This window comes from Eurosta solidaginis, chromosome 1 (genome assembly GCF_040869045.1).
Source record: "Eurosta solidaginis isolate ZX-2024a chromosome 1, ASM4086904v1, whole genome shotgun sequence".
NCBI lineage: Eukaryota > Metazoa > Arthropoda > Insecta > Diptera > Tephritidae > Eurosta > Eurosta solidaginis.
The window spans coordinates 353,272,122-353,287,922 of NC_090319.1; the positions used below are offsets into that span (position 1 = coordinate 353,272,122).

At 34.6% G+C, this 15,801-nt stretch overlaps 2 protein-coding genes across 8 annotated transcripts in view; one reads left to right on the top strand and one right to left on the bottom strand.

The window, feature by feature from the left end:
- Usp12-46 (Ubiquitin-specific protease 12/46) overlaps nucleotides 1-15,801 on the bottom strand; it is a 448,691-nt gene that overhangs the window by 129,004 nt on the left and 303,886 nt on the right. For 6 of the 7 annotated variants that reach the window (XM_067762679.1, XM_067762675.1, XM_067762674.1 and 3 more), the window contains exon 2: nucleotides 9,713-9,968. The gene's annotated coding sequence lies outside the window, so the exon portion shown is untranslated. The remainder of the gene's footprint in view (nucleotides 1-9,712; nucleotides 9,969-15,801) is intronic. The other variant, XM_067762677.1, reaches the window with a different exon arrangement.
- LOC137238072 (uncharacterized) lies at nucleotides 2,754-3,596 on the top strand. Its single transcript, XM_067762663.1, has 3 exons — nucleotides 2,754-2,912; nucleotides 2,993-3,084; nucleotides 3,158-3,596. Exons 1-3 carry the CDS (start codon nucleotides 2,898-2,900, stop codon nucleotides 3,417-3,419), a joined length of 369 nt encoding a protein of 122 aa, XP_067618764.1. The 5' UTR covers nucleotides 2,754-2,897; the 3' UTR covers nucleotides 3,420-3,596.

The window sequence follows — 15,801 nt, forward strand, 5'->3', positions numbered from 1 at the left end:
TCCATTACCGGCAGTTGCTATCATACGCCAGATGGCAGCGCAAGCTGTAAGTTTCAATAATTGATAGAAAAGCTGATTTCTGTTGATATTTGAAAGGAGACTTTTGGATTGGTTGCGCAAGATGCACACGGGTCAGGCTCGTTAATTTTTAAACTAACTTTCAAATAAACGTATTTTATTGTTTTGTTATCTTAACAAACCTTGATACAGGTACTACCAAATGTCGTGTTTTTGTTTTGAATATTAATAGTTTAGCTGAAGTTTCACCTGACTGACTGGTGTCCGCTTTTTTGTGCGATTTTCGCACACATATATAAATTTTTCAGGAGCAAGGTTTCTATTTTTATTTAGACATGTACCACACAATATGAATGCACTCAATACTTTGTATAAAAAGGTTATAGTTTTTTTTTAGTTAAGGTCTAAAAACGAAAAAGAAATGTGTACGATTTGTTCCGTACCAACCGTAGATAGCTTTAAAAGCAATTATTGTGAAGAGCTGGAGGAACATAATCATCTTCGCTGGGTGGTTCAAAGCTGCCTCCGTGTAAGATGACGTAGACGACTTCCCACTAGAATCTGAGCACTTTTTGAACATTGGTTATCGGGTCGCTCATTTCGTTCTAACAAATACTTTTTCCGTATTTTTCGAACGGGTTACATGACTTTATAGAGTGTTTAAACATACTCTATTATGAAAAGGAAAAATGGCTATAAATAATATCACAGCATCTTGAACTGTTTTTGAAGTCGATGCAAAGATTTTGAAAAGGTTTGAGCGGCCTTAATAGGCATTGCCATGCGCGTTTTTTTTTAAGTAGTTGTTGTTGTAGCAAGTAGTGTTATAAATTATGGAAATATACCGGTAAGTATTGATTTGTCACTGAATAATATTTTTTATTTTTTATTATTGATTTTTTACAGTAGCATTAGTCGCGGTCAGAAGAAGTGTGTTGAATTTCATTAAAGTACATTTCTTTAAATGAAAGTTATTGCAAAAAAACTTGTGATGATCACCCCTCAGGGAAAAAGGCTGACGGATAGACCGATGATGGGATGAGCAATGCTAACATAAAGCTTTTCTTTCGGTTTAGACTACCTATTTTTTCGGTTGACTTAAGAAGGATATCAAAAAATGGCGCTAGGCGCTACCACCTGTCAATTCGATAGTTGCTACCGAAAAAAACGCATCTTTTTCGTGAAGTTCCAACTCTTGCCAATAAATACTACTTTGGAATGGGTAGGCAATTGCAAATTAAAGTTCACTCTTAGCGAACGAAAATCATTCTCTACAAGTCATTGATCGTGCCCGGCTTGCTATATGGTGTATAAGCATGGCTCATGACAACATCAGTTTTCTTCGGAAAATGTACGAACCCATACAAGTTGGACACGGCGAGCACTGAAGAAGATTTGAGCTGTACGGCCTTTACGCAGATATCAGCCATGTTATGCGAATGAAAAATGATACTCCGGCAAAAAAACTGTTATTATCGAAACCCGCCTATGGAAGCTGAGGAAAAGGGTGGACCGATTTAAATTCCCTTAGTGTGACCAACTGACACCAGCGAAGAAGCGACTGGCGCGCCTTGTTGAACGGCCTATAATTATTTAAACGGTTAAGCGCCTACTAAGGAGGTTAAGTTTTTCACAAAAATTAGCAGCCCCAAAAAGTATTACGCTTTTACAAACAATAGTTAAAATGGATAGCCGCCGTTTCCTCTCCTATTAAGGCAATCAAAATAAAATGCATGGGCAACCATTCAAAGGTTCGATGTTGCACCTAACCAAATATGTGCCTATATTTGAAAAGGCCTTATTATCTTTTGCCGCAAGTGGAGCGAAAATAAAATTTTGAATTTTTGGGTGTTTTTGTACTTTTCGTAAATTTTTGAAAATTTTTGAAATATTGACCAATTAAATATTTTTGAAAAAGGAAAATAAACGTGTTTTATTTACTTTACGGCCTCAAGCTCATCAAACCAATATATTTAAAAAAAATATATATATATTTTTTTTATTGTCAATTGAATTGGATAAAATCCGAACCATCAGGCAAAACGTAGTAGATTTTTGACTTCAGTAGGAATTCAATTAAGTTATAATAAGATAATTAAGTTATAATAAGATAATTAGAAATTTGTATTTTGATTGAGTTCAATAAGCGCTTTAATGTAGAAAACTTTGAATAATTATTCGATTAAACCTCTGTGTGAAATAGGTATCACTCATTAAATTGAAATTTTTCTCAACTCAAAGAAAATGTTTCCCCGTTTTGGATATTTTTTTCTTTTTCGAGTGCATAAATGTATTTTAAAAGCAAATTTTTATTTTTATTTAGTGTACCACACAATTTTAATGCACCAAATAGCTTATATGAAAAACGTTAAGGTTGAAAAATGTAAAAAAAAAACGTAGCAAATGACCCGTACGAACCGTGGAATGCTCGCAAAATGTTCAGGATATGGTAAAATGTTATTTGATTTATGGTTGTTGCATTGAAGATAAAGAAAATTTTCTTCTAAAATGGTCATGAGGTCACTTTAATAGTGCAGATGGGTTAAGCAAATTATGCAGAAAACAATAATTATTTACGGCATAATTTAAATTTTTTTTAGACCTTTTTTATGTAACAATATATTTTTAATAAGCTTGACTAATATTTGTTTATGCAAAATTAACTAGCAGAACAAACTAAATAGGACATGCCATTCGATAAGTGTAAAAAACGGACAATGTATACGTCGTAAGACTCATTTATGATTCGTACTTAAAAAGAACTTGCAGGCACATAAGCAGCCCATTTAGAGCTATAACGTAAAGCGTTTACAAAATAAAAGCACATTAAGTAGAAATTTATTCCGAAACTGAATCGAATATTTGCAATTGGTTAAATAATGCCACTAAATGTGGTGAGTGCATCATTTTACAACGGACACCTAAAAAACATCCAACATTTATAATAAAAAACAAACTTTTTTCATTTACATAGCCTTTGTCGTACCTTGTAATCCCGGTCATTATTGCATTAATTGTGATTAATCTACGTGCCATAATCAAGGCTGATGTTCTTCAAACTTTTAGGTGCATTGTATATAAATTTATTTTATACCAAAATGGTTGACTGTGACTTTTTTTTTATCTTTTAAAATTTTAGTTTATATCAGCCAGGAGAAAGTAGCAGCGATGTGGTCATCTCACTCAAGAATGCGGGTCTTGCTTATGAAGGTTTGGTAATCGAAGATAATAGTACCGTTGGCATTGTACCCGATAGCGATTACGATCCCATCATTAAGGAAATAACCGAATATGGAGGAGATGCCTATGGTTATCACCTAAATTTCAAGATGTTATATAAGCGAAGGCAAAAACGACACCTAAATGTAAACAGCCAAATAACCGAGAAGAATAATGGTTAATGAATAGCTTACAACGAATGTGACTGCATTATCAACTGGCTGATGAAAATAATGTTAAAACTGGCAAATCAAATTACTCCAGCGTATAAAACTCTCCGAGTTCTTGATGGTTCGCTAAGCTTACAAGATCTCAGGAATGTTTGTTTTTTTTTTAAATAAAGGAAATTCAGCAAGTTATGTGTGTTCTTTTTTCCTTTTTTTTTTTTAAGGACTAACCATAGACATTAGATGAGTGGGCACTTTTGCAAAAACTGATGTCACTACTGCGGAAACCGCAATTTTTTTAAATATTTTTTGATGGGCTGAAGTGGTTCAGATATGAAATTTTTGTGAAGGGCGCTGTCTACACCGCGCATCTTAATTCATTCGGCATTTGTACAGCAGCAGCAAATCAACAAACGCTGCAATATAATAAATTAATCAATATACAGTGAGCTTTCACTCTTTGCGTGGACACTCACCGTCAGCCAACTTTTATCCGCCTACGAGGGGTGTCCATTCAACGGAGTGAGTAGCTATTTTAATTTTTTTGAATTACTTAATAGGTTTAGTACTTAAAACCTTCTATTTTAAAAAGACACATTTTTATATCACATTGCTCTAAAAGGTATGCAAGGTTTTTCTTCGGTGGAGACCTTAGAGCTCGAATATAGTTAAGACTCCGGTAAAAATAATATCGTATCACCTCGCAGTCTATTTCAGGCAGAAGTGTAAGTCGTTGCTAAAGTAGCAGAGATACGGCAACGATCATTGTGGACATGACAGCCAACGATCATTGTGGCGATAATATCGCATAGCACAACAACTAGAAGTGTGTTAACAGTGCAAAAAGCACTTGGAAGAATTGGAATAGGGAGAAGCTAACAATCGTTATAAGGTCCCGGTCATATTGGCATAAATGGTAAGAAAAAGGCGGATGAACGGGGAAAGGACGCAAAAGGTGCACATAGTCAACCAAATAGGAAAGGTCTGAAGCCAAGCGCCGGGCTGCAGGGTATCAAAACTCAAGTCTAATCAAACTTGCAGGTTTAGAAGCAGCTTTCGGGATGCGCCATCGAAAACTTCTAGTATTTTCCAATAGGACATAGATGTTTTATGGCCTAAGTCATGGTTCTTCAGTTTGGTGGTCGAATAAACTTCTGGTAATAATATGAACACATTTGGTTTGTGAGATGTCCTTATTGACCCTTCGGTTCAACCTAACCTAACTTCAGACAATCCAGACTTCTTACTTTTTATTCACATTAAAGTGGAATTAAGTAGTAAGCTTCTTATACCAAAAAATTACCTAACGAAAATTTTTGTTCGGTGTGCTTAGATAGGGTTGGTCTCATACAAATGAAAAAGTTGTGAAAGTTTGCCCCTTAATTTGTTTTTTTTTTTTTTTTTTTTTTCAATTACAAGAACATTTTTCTATTCCCCCTCGGCAGTGTTTGGCAAGCACTCCGAGTGTATATCTGCCATGAAAAGCTCTCAGCGAAAACTCATCTGCCTGGCAGATGCCGTTCGGAGTCGGCATAAAACAAGTAGGTCCTGCCCCGCCAATTTGTAGGAAATATTAAAAGGAGCACGACGCAAATTGGAAGGGAAGCTCGGCCTAAAATCTCTTCGGAGGTTATCGCGCCTTACATTTATTTTTTTTTATATGTATGTTTTTGCCTTGTGAATTTTAATTATTTTCGTGCCTGAAAAACTTTATATTCTTTTCAAAATAAAATAAAACTTCAAATAAAACTACAGTGCATACAGTGCAGGTTAAAATATAAGATTTAATAAATCGTAACTGTTAAAGTTCTAGTTGAAAGAAACTACAGATATGCAGTTTGGCACAAAGTTAGTTTTCAATTTACTTTTTTGGCAAGCAACTTCACTGCTAATAATTTGCTAATAAGAAGTTGTACTAAATAGAAACCTATGAATCACAATCTCTAAACTGTGATGAAGTTTAACCCATAATTCTATTACAGTTTTCGTGAAGGAGACAATTTAAAAAGCGTGCAGCGGGACATTAACTTGGCAGAGTCGATAGAGGTATCTGCCTTAACACCAGTATGAAGTATACATGTTGGAGATTTTGAGCTCAAAATTGAGCGCCCGAAGAGCTAAGCTGATGAAGAAGTGAAATTCAGAAACATGTCCTAGTAGCAATCGCCTTGTGTAAATAAATTTTTTTTTTTTATTTCAATAGGTCCTTACCTACCTATATCCACCTATGAATTGAATACTGATACATACAGGTAGATTTCTAACATTAAGTCGTGTCCTGTGGCATGAGGCTTTGAATTTTAATGGAAAGGTCAATTGAAATATAATACATTTTTGGCCTAATGATATGAGCCACTATCCTTTATTTTCACTGGTTTCTGGCAATGTAAGTTTCCTGGTTTCTGAAGTTACCTTAAATTGATTCCATACCTCAAAATCGCATTGCACTGTAAAGCATTCGGCATAACCTCGAAGAGAAATATAGGACCGTATGTAAACAAAAGGTTACATTTTTGAATCCAACTGATTGCCCAGTAATCAAGTGAATTGTAATTTTTTGTTAAGACGAAATTAAAGCGAAGATCCTTCAATTCCGAACTCTTTCTTTAGAGAAAAACAAACAAAGGACTTGTTGCAATAAAACAACATAAAACGTTTATGCTGACCGATACAAAACAGTCATCAAAATTTAATATGACTGGAAATAACTAGATGTGTAGTTATAAAAGTCACTCACACAGTCAGACTTTCGAAATAAAAATAAAAATTATTCTTATTTTCCGATTAAGGGCGCATCCCTGCGAATTCATCTCAGCAATGGGGTCAGTCATAGCTCAGCAGTCATCAATAATAATGTACTTCCTAACTATTGGTTAAACATCTTTGAATCCAGGGCTCCATATTTTTTTTTTATCTATTAGATTTGGCTCTATTTGATGGAACATCACTGTACATATGTATCATATAACAGTGGAAAATATATTAAAATGCTTAATGTTGAAAAAAGCTTATGTGTTTAAACTCCATTATAGCATATATCCCCCTGGATGTTTATATGTAGCATATATCCACTTAAATTTTTAATTGACATTTAGGCTTCTGAGGGGATTTAACGTTAAATCTTACAAGTTTTATCATACAAAATTATATCTCGAAACGCAGAAGATTTAGGTTAAATCTTCGTTTAATCTTCAATCATTACAAATGTATTTTTTTAAATGGAAAATAGTTTAAGGTATGACAGATGTTTTTTGAAGATTTTGAAGTTAAGATGTTTATAGTCAAATGTGAGTAGAATAAAAAAAAAACTATATCAAAACAGAATATTAAGATATGTTTTTGCTATGTAGAACGTATGAAAATGTATGTGCTTAATTCGAAAAAGTAAAATTTTTTTGTGGCTGAAAAACTTCACAAAAGTTGAAACTGTGCTTCAAATAAAACTTTATTGGAGACAGTGAGATTTAATAAATCTTCACAGTTAAAGTTCTAGGTGGCGATATGCTATTAACTGTTAAGATTTTTCTAAATCGCAAAATTTAACCAACACTGTCTCCACCGTAGTTTTATTTGACATTTGATTTTTGAATATTGAAACAGGTATAAAATGGGACCACATTCACAGTTTCAGTTTTGTGAACTCTTTCAGTTACAAATAATAACAAGTAAGGAAGTCTAAGTTCGGGTGAAACCGAAGATTACATACCCAGCTGTACACTTGAAATGCTGTAGTTGTTTGTTTTGTGTGCCTAATAGTGTTAGAAGGCTGCGCAATAATACATATACATATGGTTCTCTCTTTTCCTCCTACGCGTTTCGATGAAATTTTTTCATCTTCATCAGGGAGACTGTATATTTATCATAAAATATGATATAAAACAAAACAAACGAATACACGAACCCAACAAAAAATCAATACTGCAATGAATTTCAAAGAAGACGTCAACAATATAATCTGCGCTTATATGACGGCATTATCAGCCAACGGACGAAGCAGGAAACATGAATGGAGGTAGTAAATTAAACGTAAAGTTTTGTTTATTTATGTGTTAGATGTTGAAAGTTGCAATGTTATAAATTGAATGTAAGTATTATGTTAACAACAGAGTGATGTAAATTGTGTAATTCTAACAAATGTGTTAATGTTTGCTTTGTTTTATGTCATATTTTATGATAAATATACAGTCTCCCTGATGAAGATGAAAAAATTTCATCGAAACGCGTAGGAGGAAAAGAGAAACCTTGTGTTTTGTCTTTATTTTATCGGCCGAAAAGCTCCAAATAATTACAATTGTAACAAAAAATTGGCCCAAAATAAATATATTACACATGATTAATAATATTTGTAAAATTGATTTTATCACAAGTGGGCGGTGCCACGCCCATTTAAAAAAAATGTTCAAATGTTTATCAAGAGTCTCAATATCAGTCCACACGTTAAATTTCAACATTCTAGGTGTATTATTTACTAAATAATCAGGGTTCCTATGTTTCCAAAATGGTATATATTTAAAAAGTGAGCGTGGTTATCATCCGATTTCGCTCATTTTCAATACCAATCTATTCTCGGTCCAGATAAGCTCGTGTGCCAAATGTGAAGAAGTGAAGATATCTCAATATTTACTCAAGTTATCATGTATTAACGGAGAGACGGACAGACGGACGGGCATGGCTCAATCAAATTTTTTTCGATACTGATGATTTTGGTATATGGAAGTCTATATCAATTACATTTCCGAATCACACATATACATTTTCACATGTCCTATAAAGCAAAAACATATCTGAAGATTCTATTTTGATACATTTTTTTCACCTTTGTATTAAGTTCCCTTCATGTTTGTCCCCCCATTTCCATACGAATTTTTGACCCACATAAAAGTCTTCTTCGGTAACTTACCGTTGAGCAAGACACTTGATACCTAGAACATAGTTCAGATCTGGGAGACATTACAATGCAAGTGAAAAAAATCCGTTAGGTGGTGCACGGATCGAGATATACAGAAAATTTATTTTAAAATGGAAATTTTGCGATCGACTTTCAACTAACTTCTCGGTGAGCCAGTGACTTGAAACTTAGCACATAGTTTGCGAGTCGATGGCACTACAATTCGTGGAAAACAAAAAGCCGCCAGGTGGCAGACGAATCGAGATAAACGAAAATTCCTGAAAATCCCTAAAAAAAAACGCAGGGAATCTCGCGATCGATTTTTGAGTAACTTCCCGGTGAGCTAGAGACTTGAACCTTGTGGCGCGGGTCAGAACCCGGTAAAAAGGCAATATTTGATAAAAAAAAATTCACTAGGTGGCGCATGGATCGAGGTATTAAGAAAATTAGTTTTGATTTGGGAATATTTCAGTCCATTTTTAACTAACATCCCGGTGACCTAGAGACTTGAAACTTGGCGCACAGTTCGAGGCTTGTTGTAAATACAATTTACAGAAAACAAAATTCCGCTAGGTGGCGTGCTAAGTGAGATAACTACAAATCCTTGAAAAACGAGGGGAATCTTGCAGTCGATTTTTGAGTAACTTCCCGGTGAGCTGGAGATACGAAACTTTAGCCGTAAGTCAGAACCCGGTGACAATGCAATATTTTATTAAAAAAATGCGAATTTCACCACGATTTTCAGCTGTGCATATTAAGTAGCTGACAAACGAGGTGGAATTCTCTTGTTATGATGCGAGGTGAAATTCTGTTGTTTTCGCCAGTGTTGTCAGCGAAAATTTCACTAATTCACTTAAAGTTTTGCCATTTTGAGCAAATAAATAAAGATAAGAATTTTCACTTAGGAATTACTTACAATTTTAAGGACTACCTTTAAATAAATGGACCAAAAAATAGAAGGCATTTTTTCTTTTAATACAGACATAGTATTGTTGAATTTTGACTGAAAAACTTTACCAATAGCTCTTCTAAAATAATTTTTGGATTTAAAATTATGAAGGTAGAGCGCGTGTTTAAATTTTAAATAATGAATTAAATAATCCCGAGTGTATGGTTTGCCTTAAATTGAAAGATTGCACTCCACCTTTATAATTTTAAATCCCAAAATTCTTTTACAAGAGCTATTGTTAAAGTTTTTTAGTCAAAATTCAACAAGACTATGTCTGTATTAAAGGAAAAATTACCTTCTATTTTTTGTCCATAACTTAAATCTTTTCCGTTTCTCGATTTAATTTTGTATGATAAACCTTGCAAGATTTAACGTTTAATTCTTGCAGATGTCTAAATCTCGAATAAAGCTCTAAGTGGAGATATGCTATTATGCTTTAAAATCGACTGTTGTTTATTATTGAGTACTTACCGTGTTCAAGAGGTTACTTCTTTCCTTCACCAACAAATGAATTTGGCGATGATGATTTTCTCTACGAAAGGTTTTTGCTATAGACCTCCGTATAATCGTTACTCTCAGGCTATATCAATACTATGAATCTCTATAATCTCTTACTTTAAGGTTGTATTGTTAAGTTTTTCTTGAGATAAGCTCTTATAAAACGATTTTAAAAACTGAGCCTTAAAGTAAACCTTCGGGTGTTATAAAAATTTAGTTTGAATGCAGCCTGAAAAAAAGGAAAAAAAAACTTTATTGAATAAGAAAATCAATCAAAATGTAAACTATACAACACTGGGAGGGTATTTCAACAGATTGATGCATAAGCAAAAAAATACAATTTTCCTGAAGCTCTTCGGCACATAGATATTGATCTCCGAGGTTTGAAATTATACCCATCCTAATAAATTATTTTAATTTAATGTGTTAAACATTAATTTCAAAAGTCACAATGTGGACGTGGTCTGCTTTCTTTGCTAACCACTAAATAGTTTTAGCAATTTCTAAGATATTTTGATTTCAATTTTAGTCCAGATATTTCAAAATTACCATTTTCAATAAAAAGTTTAAAATTAAAACCAAAAAGATTTACCCGTACAGCGTTTTTAAACTTTTTTGGTCTATATTATTAACTATTAGAGAACAAATCCAATTTTAATATTTTTGGATTTAAATTACAGTCCAAAAATTTGGAAAATATTATTTCCAATGAGCGGGAATCATTGTTCAGAATAAGAGGAAAGGGAGCATGAATGAGAATTTTTGTTTAGAATTTGGCAATTGACTCTAGCCACATAACATTTTTTATATTATATATCATGCAAAAATCTTAAAAAGAACACAGTTTCGAAAAATCTGTTCGTTATGGCCTTTGTGTATGAAGCTGGCGGTAAAATGGATAGCAGCCCTTTCCTCTCTAATACCAATTTCACACAGAAGCTTAATGGAATCACAATTTTATTTAATGAAATAATTAAGTTTTCCTTTTCACACAGGGTCATTAAGCGGACATCTGTCAGCAGCCCCCAAAAAATACTACGCTTTTACAAAAACAAATTAAAATGGAAAGGATTTCATTAACCCTTTGTGTGAAATTGGTATAACCTTAAAAAAATTATATCGAATAGAAATGTTGAAATCATGAAATATATGTATGTGTATATGAAAATTTTTGACTTTTCACGCCGTTCTCTTTGTTTCAGATTTGACATTGTTTTTTTTTTTTTTTTTTTGTGAAATTACGAACATTTTAATAAATGTTTCGTCTCCTTCAGATTCGGAACAAAAGCCTTAAAAGTGATTACTTTATTCTTGTCGAGATCAGAGCATGGCTCAACTATATGGTTGGCTCATCTCATCAGCTTATTTTATTTTTTTTTTTATTTCACTGGAGTAGGGATTGTCAAAAGGAGATGGAAAACTCAACTATAACAAGTAAGGAAGGTTAAGTTCGGGTGTAACCGAACATTACATACTCAGTTGAGAGCTATGGTGACAACATAAGGGAATATAACCATGTAGAAAAATGAACCGAGGGAAACCCTGGAATGTGTTTGTATGACATGTGTATCAAATGAAAGGCATTAAAGAGTATTTTATGAGGGAGTGGGCCATAGTTCCATAGGTGGACGCCATTTAGGGATATAGCCATAAAGGTGGATCAGGGTTGACTCTAGAATGCGTTTGTACGATATGGGTATCAAATGAAAGGTATTAATGAGTATTTTAAAAGGGCGTGGACCTAAGTTCTATAGATGGACGCCTTTTCGAGATATCGCCGTAAAGATGGACCAGGGGTGACTCTAGAATGCGTTTGTACGATATAGGTATCAAATGAAAGGTGTTAATGAGCATTTTAAAAGGGAGTAATCCTTGGTTCCATAGGTGGAAGCCGGTCGAGATATCGCCGTAAAGGTGGACCAGGGGTGACCCTAGAATTTGTTTGCACAATATGGGCATCAAACGAAAGGTGTTAATGAGTATTTTAAAAGGGAGTGGGCCTTAGCTCTATAGGTGGACGCATTTTCGAGGTATCGCAATAAAGGTGGACCAGGGGTGACTTTAGAATTTGTTTGTATGATATGGGTATCAAATGAAAGGTGTTAATGATTATTTTAAAAGGGCGTGGGGCTTAGTTCTATAGGTGGACCCCTTTTCGAGATATCGCCATAAAGGTGGACCAGGGGTGACTTTAGAATTTGTTTGTATGATATGGGTATCAAATGAAAGGTGTTAATGATTATTTTAAAAGGGCGTGGGGCTTAGTTCTATAGGTGGACCCCTTTTCGAGATATCGCCATAAAGGTAGACCAGGGGTGACTCTAGAATTCGTTTGTGCAATATGGGTATCAAACGAAAGGAGTTAATGAGTATTTTAAGAGGGAGTGGGCCTTAGTTCTATAGGTGGACGCCTTTTCGAGATATCGCCATAAAGATGGACCAGGTGTGACTCTAGAATTCGTTTGCACGATATGGGTATCAAATGAAAGGTGTTAATGAGTATTTTTAAAAGGGAGTGGGCCTTCGTTTTATAGGTGTTCGCCTTTTCGAGATATCGCCATAAAGGTGGACCAGGGGTGACTTTAGAATTTGTTTGTATGATATGGGTATCAAATGAAAGGTGTTAATGATTATTTTAAAAGGGCGTGGGGCTTAGTTCTATAGGTGGACCCCTTTTCGAGATATCGCCATAAAGGTAGACCAGGGGTGACTCTAGAATTCGTTTGTGCAATATGGGTATCAAACGAAAGGAGTTAATGAGTATTTTAAGAGGGAGTGGGCCTTAGTTCTATAGGTGGACGCCTTTTCGAGATATCGCCATAAAGATGGACCAGGTGTGACTCTAGAATTCGTTTGCACGATATGGGTATCAAATGAAAGGTGTTAATGAGTATTTTAAAAGGGAGTAATCCTTAGTTCCATAGGTGGACGCCGTTTCGAGATATCGCCACAAAGGTGGGCCAGGGGTTACTCTAGAATTCGTTTGTGCAATATGGGTATCAAACGAAAGGAGTTAATGAGTATTTTAAGAGGGAGTGGGCCTTTCAGGACCAGGGGTGACTCTAGACTTTGTTTGTACGATATGGGTATCAAATGAAAGGTGTTAATGAGTATTTTAAAAGGGAGTGGGCCTTCGTTCTATAGGTGGACCCCTTTTCGAAATATCGCCATAAAGGTGGACCAGGGGTGACTCTAGAATGAGTTTGTACGATATGGGTATCAAGTTAAAGGTATTAATGAGAGTTTTAAAAGGGAGTGGTGGTAGTTGTATATGTCAAGGCGTTTTCCAGATATCGACCAAAATGTGGACCAGGGTGACCCAGAACATCATCTGTTGGATACCGCTAATTTATTTATATATGTAATACCTGCCAAGATTTTAATGGTTTTTTATTTCGCCCTGCAGAACTTTTTCATTTTCTTCTACTTAATATGGTAGGTGTCACAACCATTTTATAAAGTTTTTTCTAAAGTTATATTTCGCGTCAATAAAACAATCCAATTACCTTACCATATTTCATCCCTTTTTTCGTATTTGGTATAGAATTATGGCATTTTTTTCATTTTTCGTAATTTTCGATATCAAAAAAGTGGGCGTGGTCATAGTCGGATTTCGCTCATTTTTCATACCAAGATAAAGTGAGTTCAGATAAGTACGTGAACTGAGTTTAGTAAAGATATATCGATTTTTGCTCAAGTTATCGTGTTAACGGCCATGCGGAAGGACAGACGGACGACTGTGTATAAAAACTGGGCGTGACATCAACCGATTTCGCCCATTTTCACAGAAAACAGTTAGCGCCATAAAATCTATGCCCCTACCAAATTTCAAAAGGATTGGTTAATTTTTGTTCGACTTATGGCGTTAAAAGTATCCTAGACAAATTAAATGAAAAAGGGCGGAGCCACGCCCATTTTTAAATTTTCTTTTATTTTTGTATTTTGTTGCACCATATCATTACTGGAGTTGAATCTTGACATAATTTACTTATATACTGTAAAGATATAAATTTTTTTGTTAAAATTTTACTTTAAAAAAAATTTTTTTTTAAAAGTGGGCGTGGTCCTTCTCCGATTTTGCTAATTTTTACTAAGCGTACATATAGTAATAAGAGTAACGTTCCTGCCAAATTTCAGCATGATATCTTCAACGAATGCCAAATTACAGCTTGCAAAAGTTTTAAATTACCTTCTTTTAAAAGTGGGCGGTGCCACGCCCATTGTCAAAAATTTTACTAATTTTCTATTTTGCGTCATAAGTTCAACTCATCTACCAAGTTTCGTCGCTTTATCGGTCTTTTGTAATGAATTATCGCACTTTTTCGGTTTTTCGAAATTTTCGATATCGAAAAAGTGGGCGTGGTTATAGTCCGATATCGTTCATTTTTAATAGCGATCTGAGATGAGTGCTCAGGAACCTACATACCAAATTTCATCAAGATACCTCAAAATTTACTCAAGTTATCGTGTTAACGGACGGACGGACGGACGGACATGGCTCAATCAAATTTTTTTTCGATCCTGATTATTTTGATATATGGAAGTCTATATCTATCTCGATTCCTTTATATATGTACAACCAACCGTTATCCAATCAAACTTAATATACTCTGTGAGCTCTGCTCAACTGAGTATAAAAACAACACATTGACAACATTTTCTTACAACACACAAAAACTGCTAAGTTTTATGTTTTCATTCCATTCCATTTGCCTAACACCAACAAGCAGATTTTGACAATGGGAACAAAGGTATGTTGTTGCTGTAGAGATGAGCCAACCATATAGTTGAGCCATGGATAGGAGGAAGTTAAAGACTTTAATCAAAACTTCAAATCGACATCTTGAAGTCAAGGTTCCCTGAGCTGGATAGAATTCCTATTCGAAAATGCATGTTCTTCATTATGTTTATGATCATGAGTCAACCAATTTCTGTTTATATACACCGGATGTCATATTTACCATCCGAAACCATTAATGCCTTTACAGGTGTGCTGTTAGAACTGCCTGGCCAACGCTCTACGATTTTAAAGTTTCCATCATATGTGTTTTCTTAGCTCTAATAGATGGAGTATTTAGGAGTAGCAGTTTTCTATCTTTCTTAGTTTTTTCACAAATCGCATTTAAAGTCAAATCGGACCACAAATACGATTTTTTGAAATATTTCGATCCATGCGCCACCTATCGGAGATTTTTTCTCATTATTTCATTGTCATCGGGTTCTGAACTATACTCCAAGTTTCAAGCTTGTAGCGTGTCGGGAAGTTACTTAAATTTTAATTACAAAATTCGTTCATAACGGCTGGTCGCTAAACAAAAACTTTAAACGCGTTTTTCTCGAAAACTTGTTTTCGCACAATAGGTCCCTTTCATGATTCCAGGTCACATATCTTAATGTCATTGTAATTCGATAAATTCGTATTATTTTTCATATTATGCGAATAAACGAGGAAGCTCCGACAGATACCATATTTCAATCGACACCGCCATTTGGAGGCAGAGATAGGAGGATGCCTCTATACTGAGTTGGGAGATGCAGGTAGAGAAAGACTTGACCTCTCTTCGCTTCAGCCTCACATTTCTCTTTTCTAGCAGGGCGTACTTCGCTTTATGAGTCAAGGTAAGATTGCTCTCAAATAGCAGCTGCGAGAGACGAGTTGATATATCATCAGCTTTCTGTTCCGCAAGCATCTTTTCGATAGCAATGCTTCTTTATGTCACTGCGTTAAACTTCTTCGCTGCACATAGGCTACTACATATTCGCCAGCAAAAGTGTTCTAGATGAAATTTCGACATCCGTTAAGTGTATTTTGCGATCTTCGAACAAATAAAACCTTAAATACATTTATTGCGAATAAATACGTTCCTATTTATGTTTTTTTTTCTGAACTAATTTTACAGTTTCCATCTAATTAAACAATAATGAAAATACTTGACTTATACCATGGTTCAACTATATGGTTGGCTCATCTGTACAATAACAAAACATGTCTGTTCAAATTGTCAAAATCTGTGTTTTGGTGTTGGTGCGAATGGTATGGAATGGAAACATAAAACTTAGCA

Excerpts from the sequence above, each read along its gene's own strand:
- LOC137238072 (XM_067762663.1), top strand. Across the intron at positions 3,085-3,157 it reads GATGTTCTTCAAACTTTTAG|TTTATATCAGCCAGGAGAAA; the intron begins GTGCATTGTATA and ends TTAAAATTTTAG.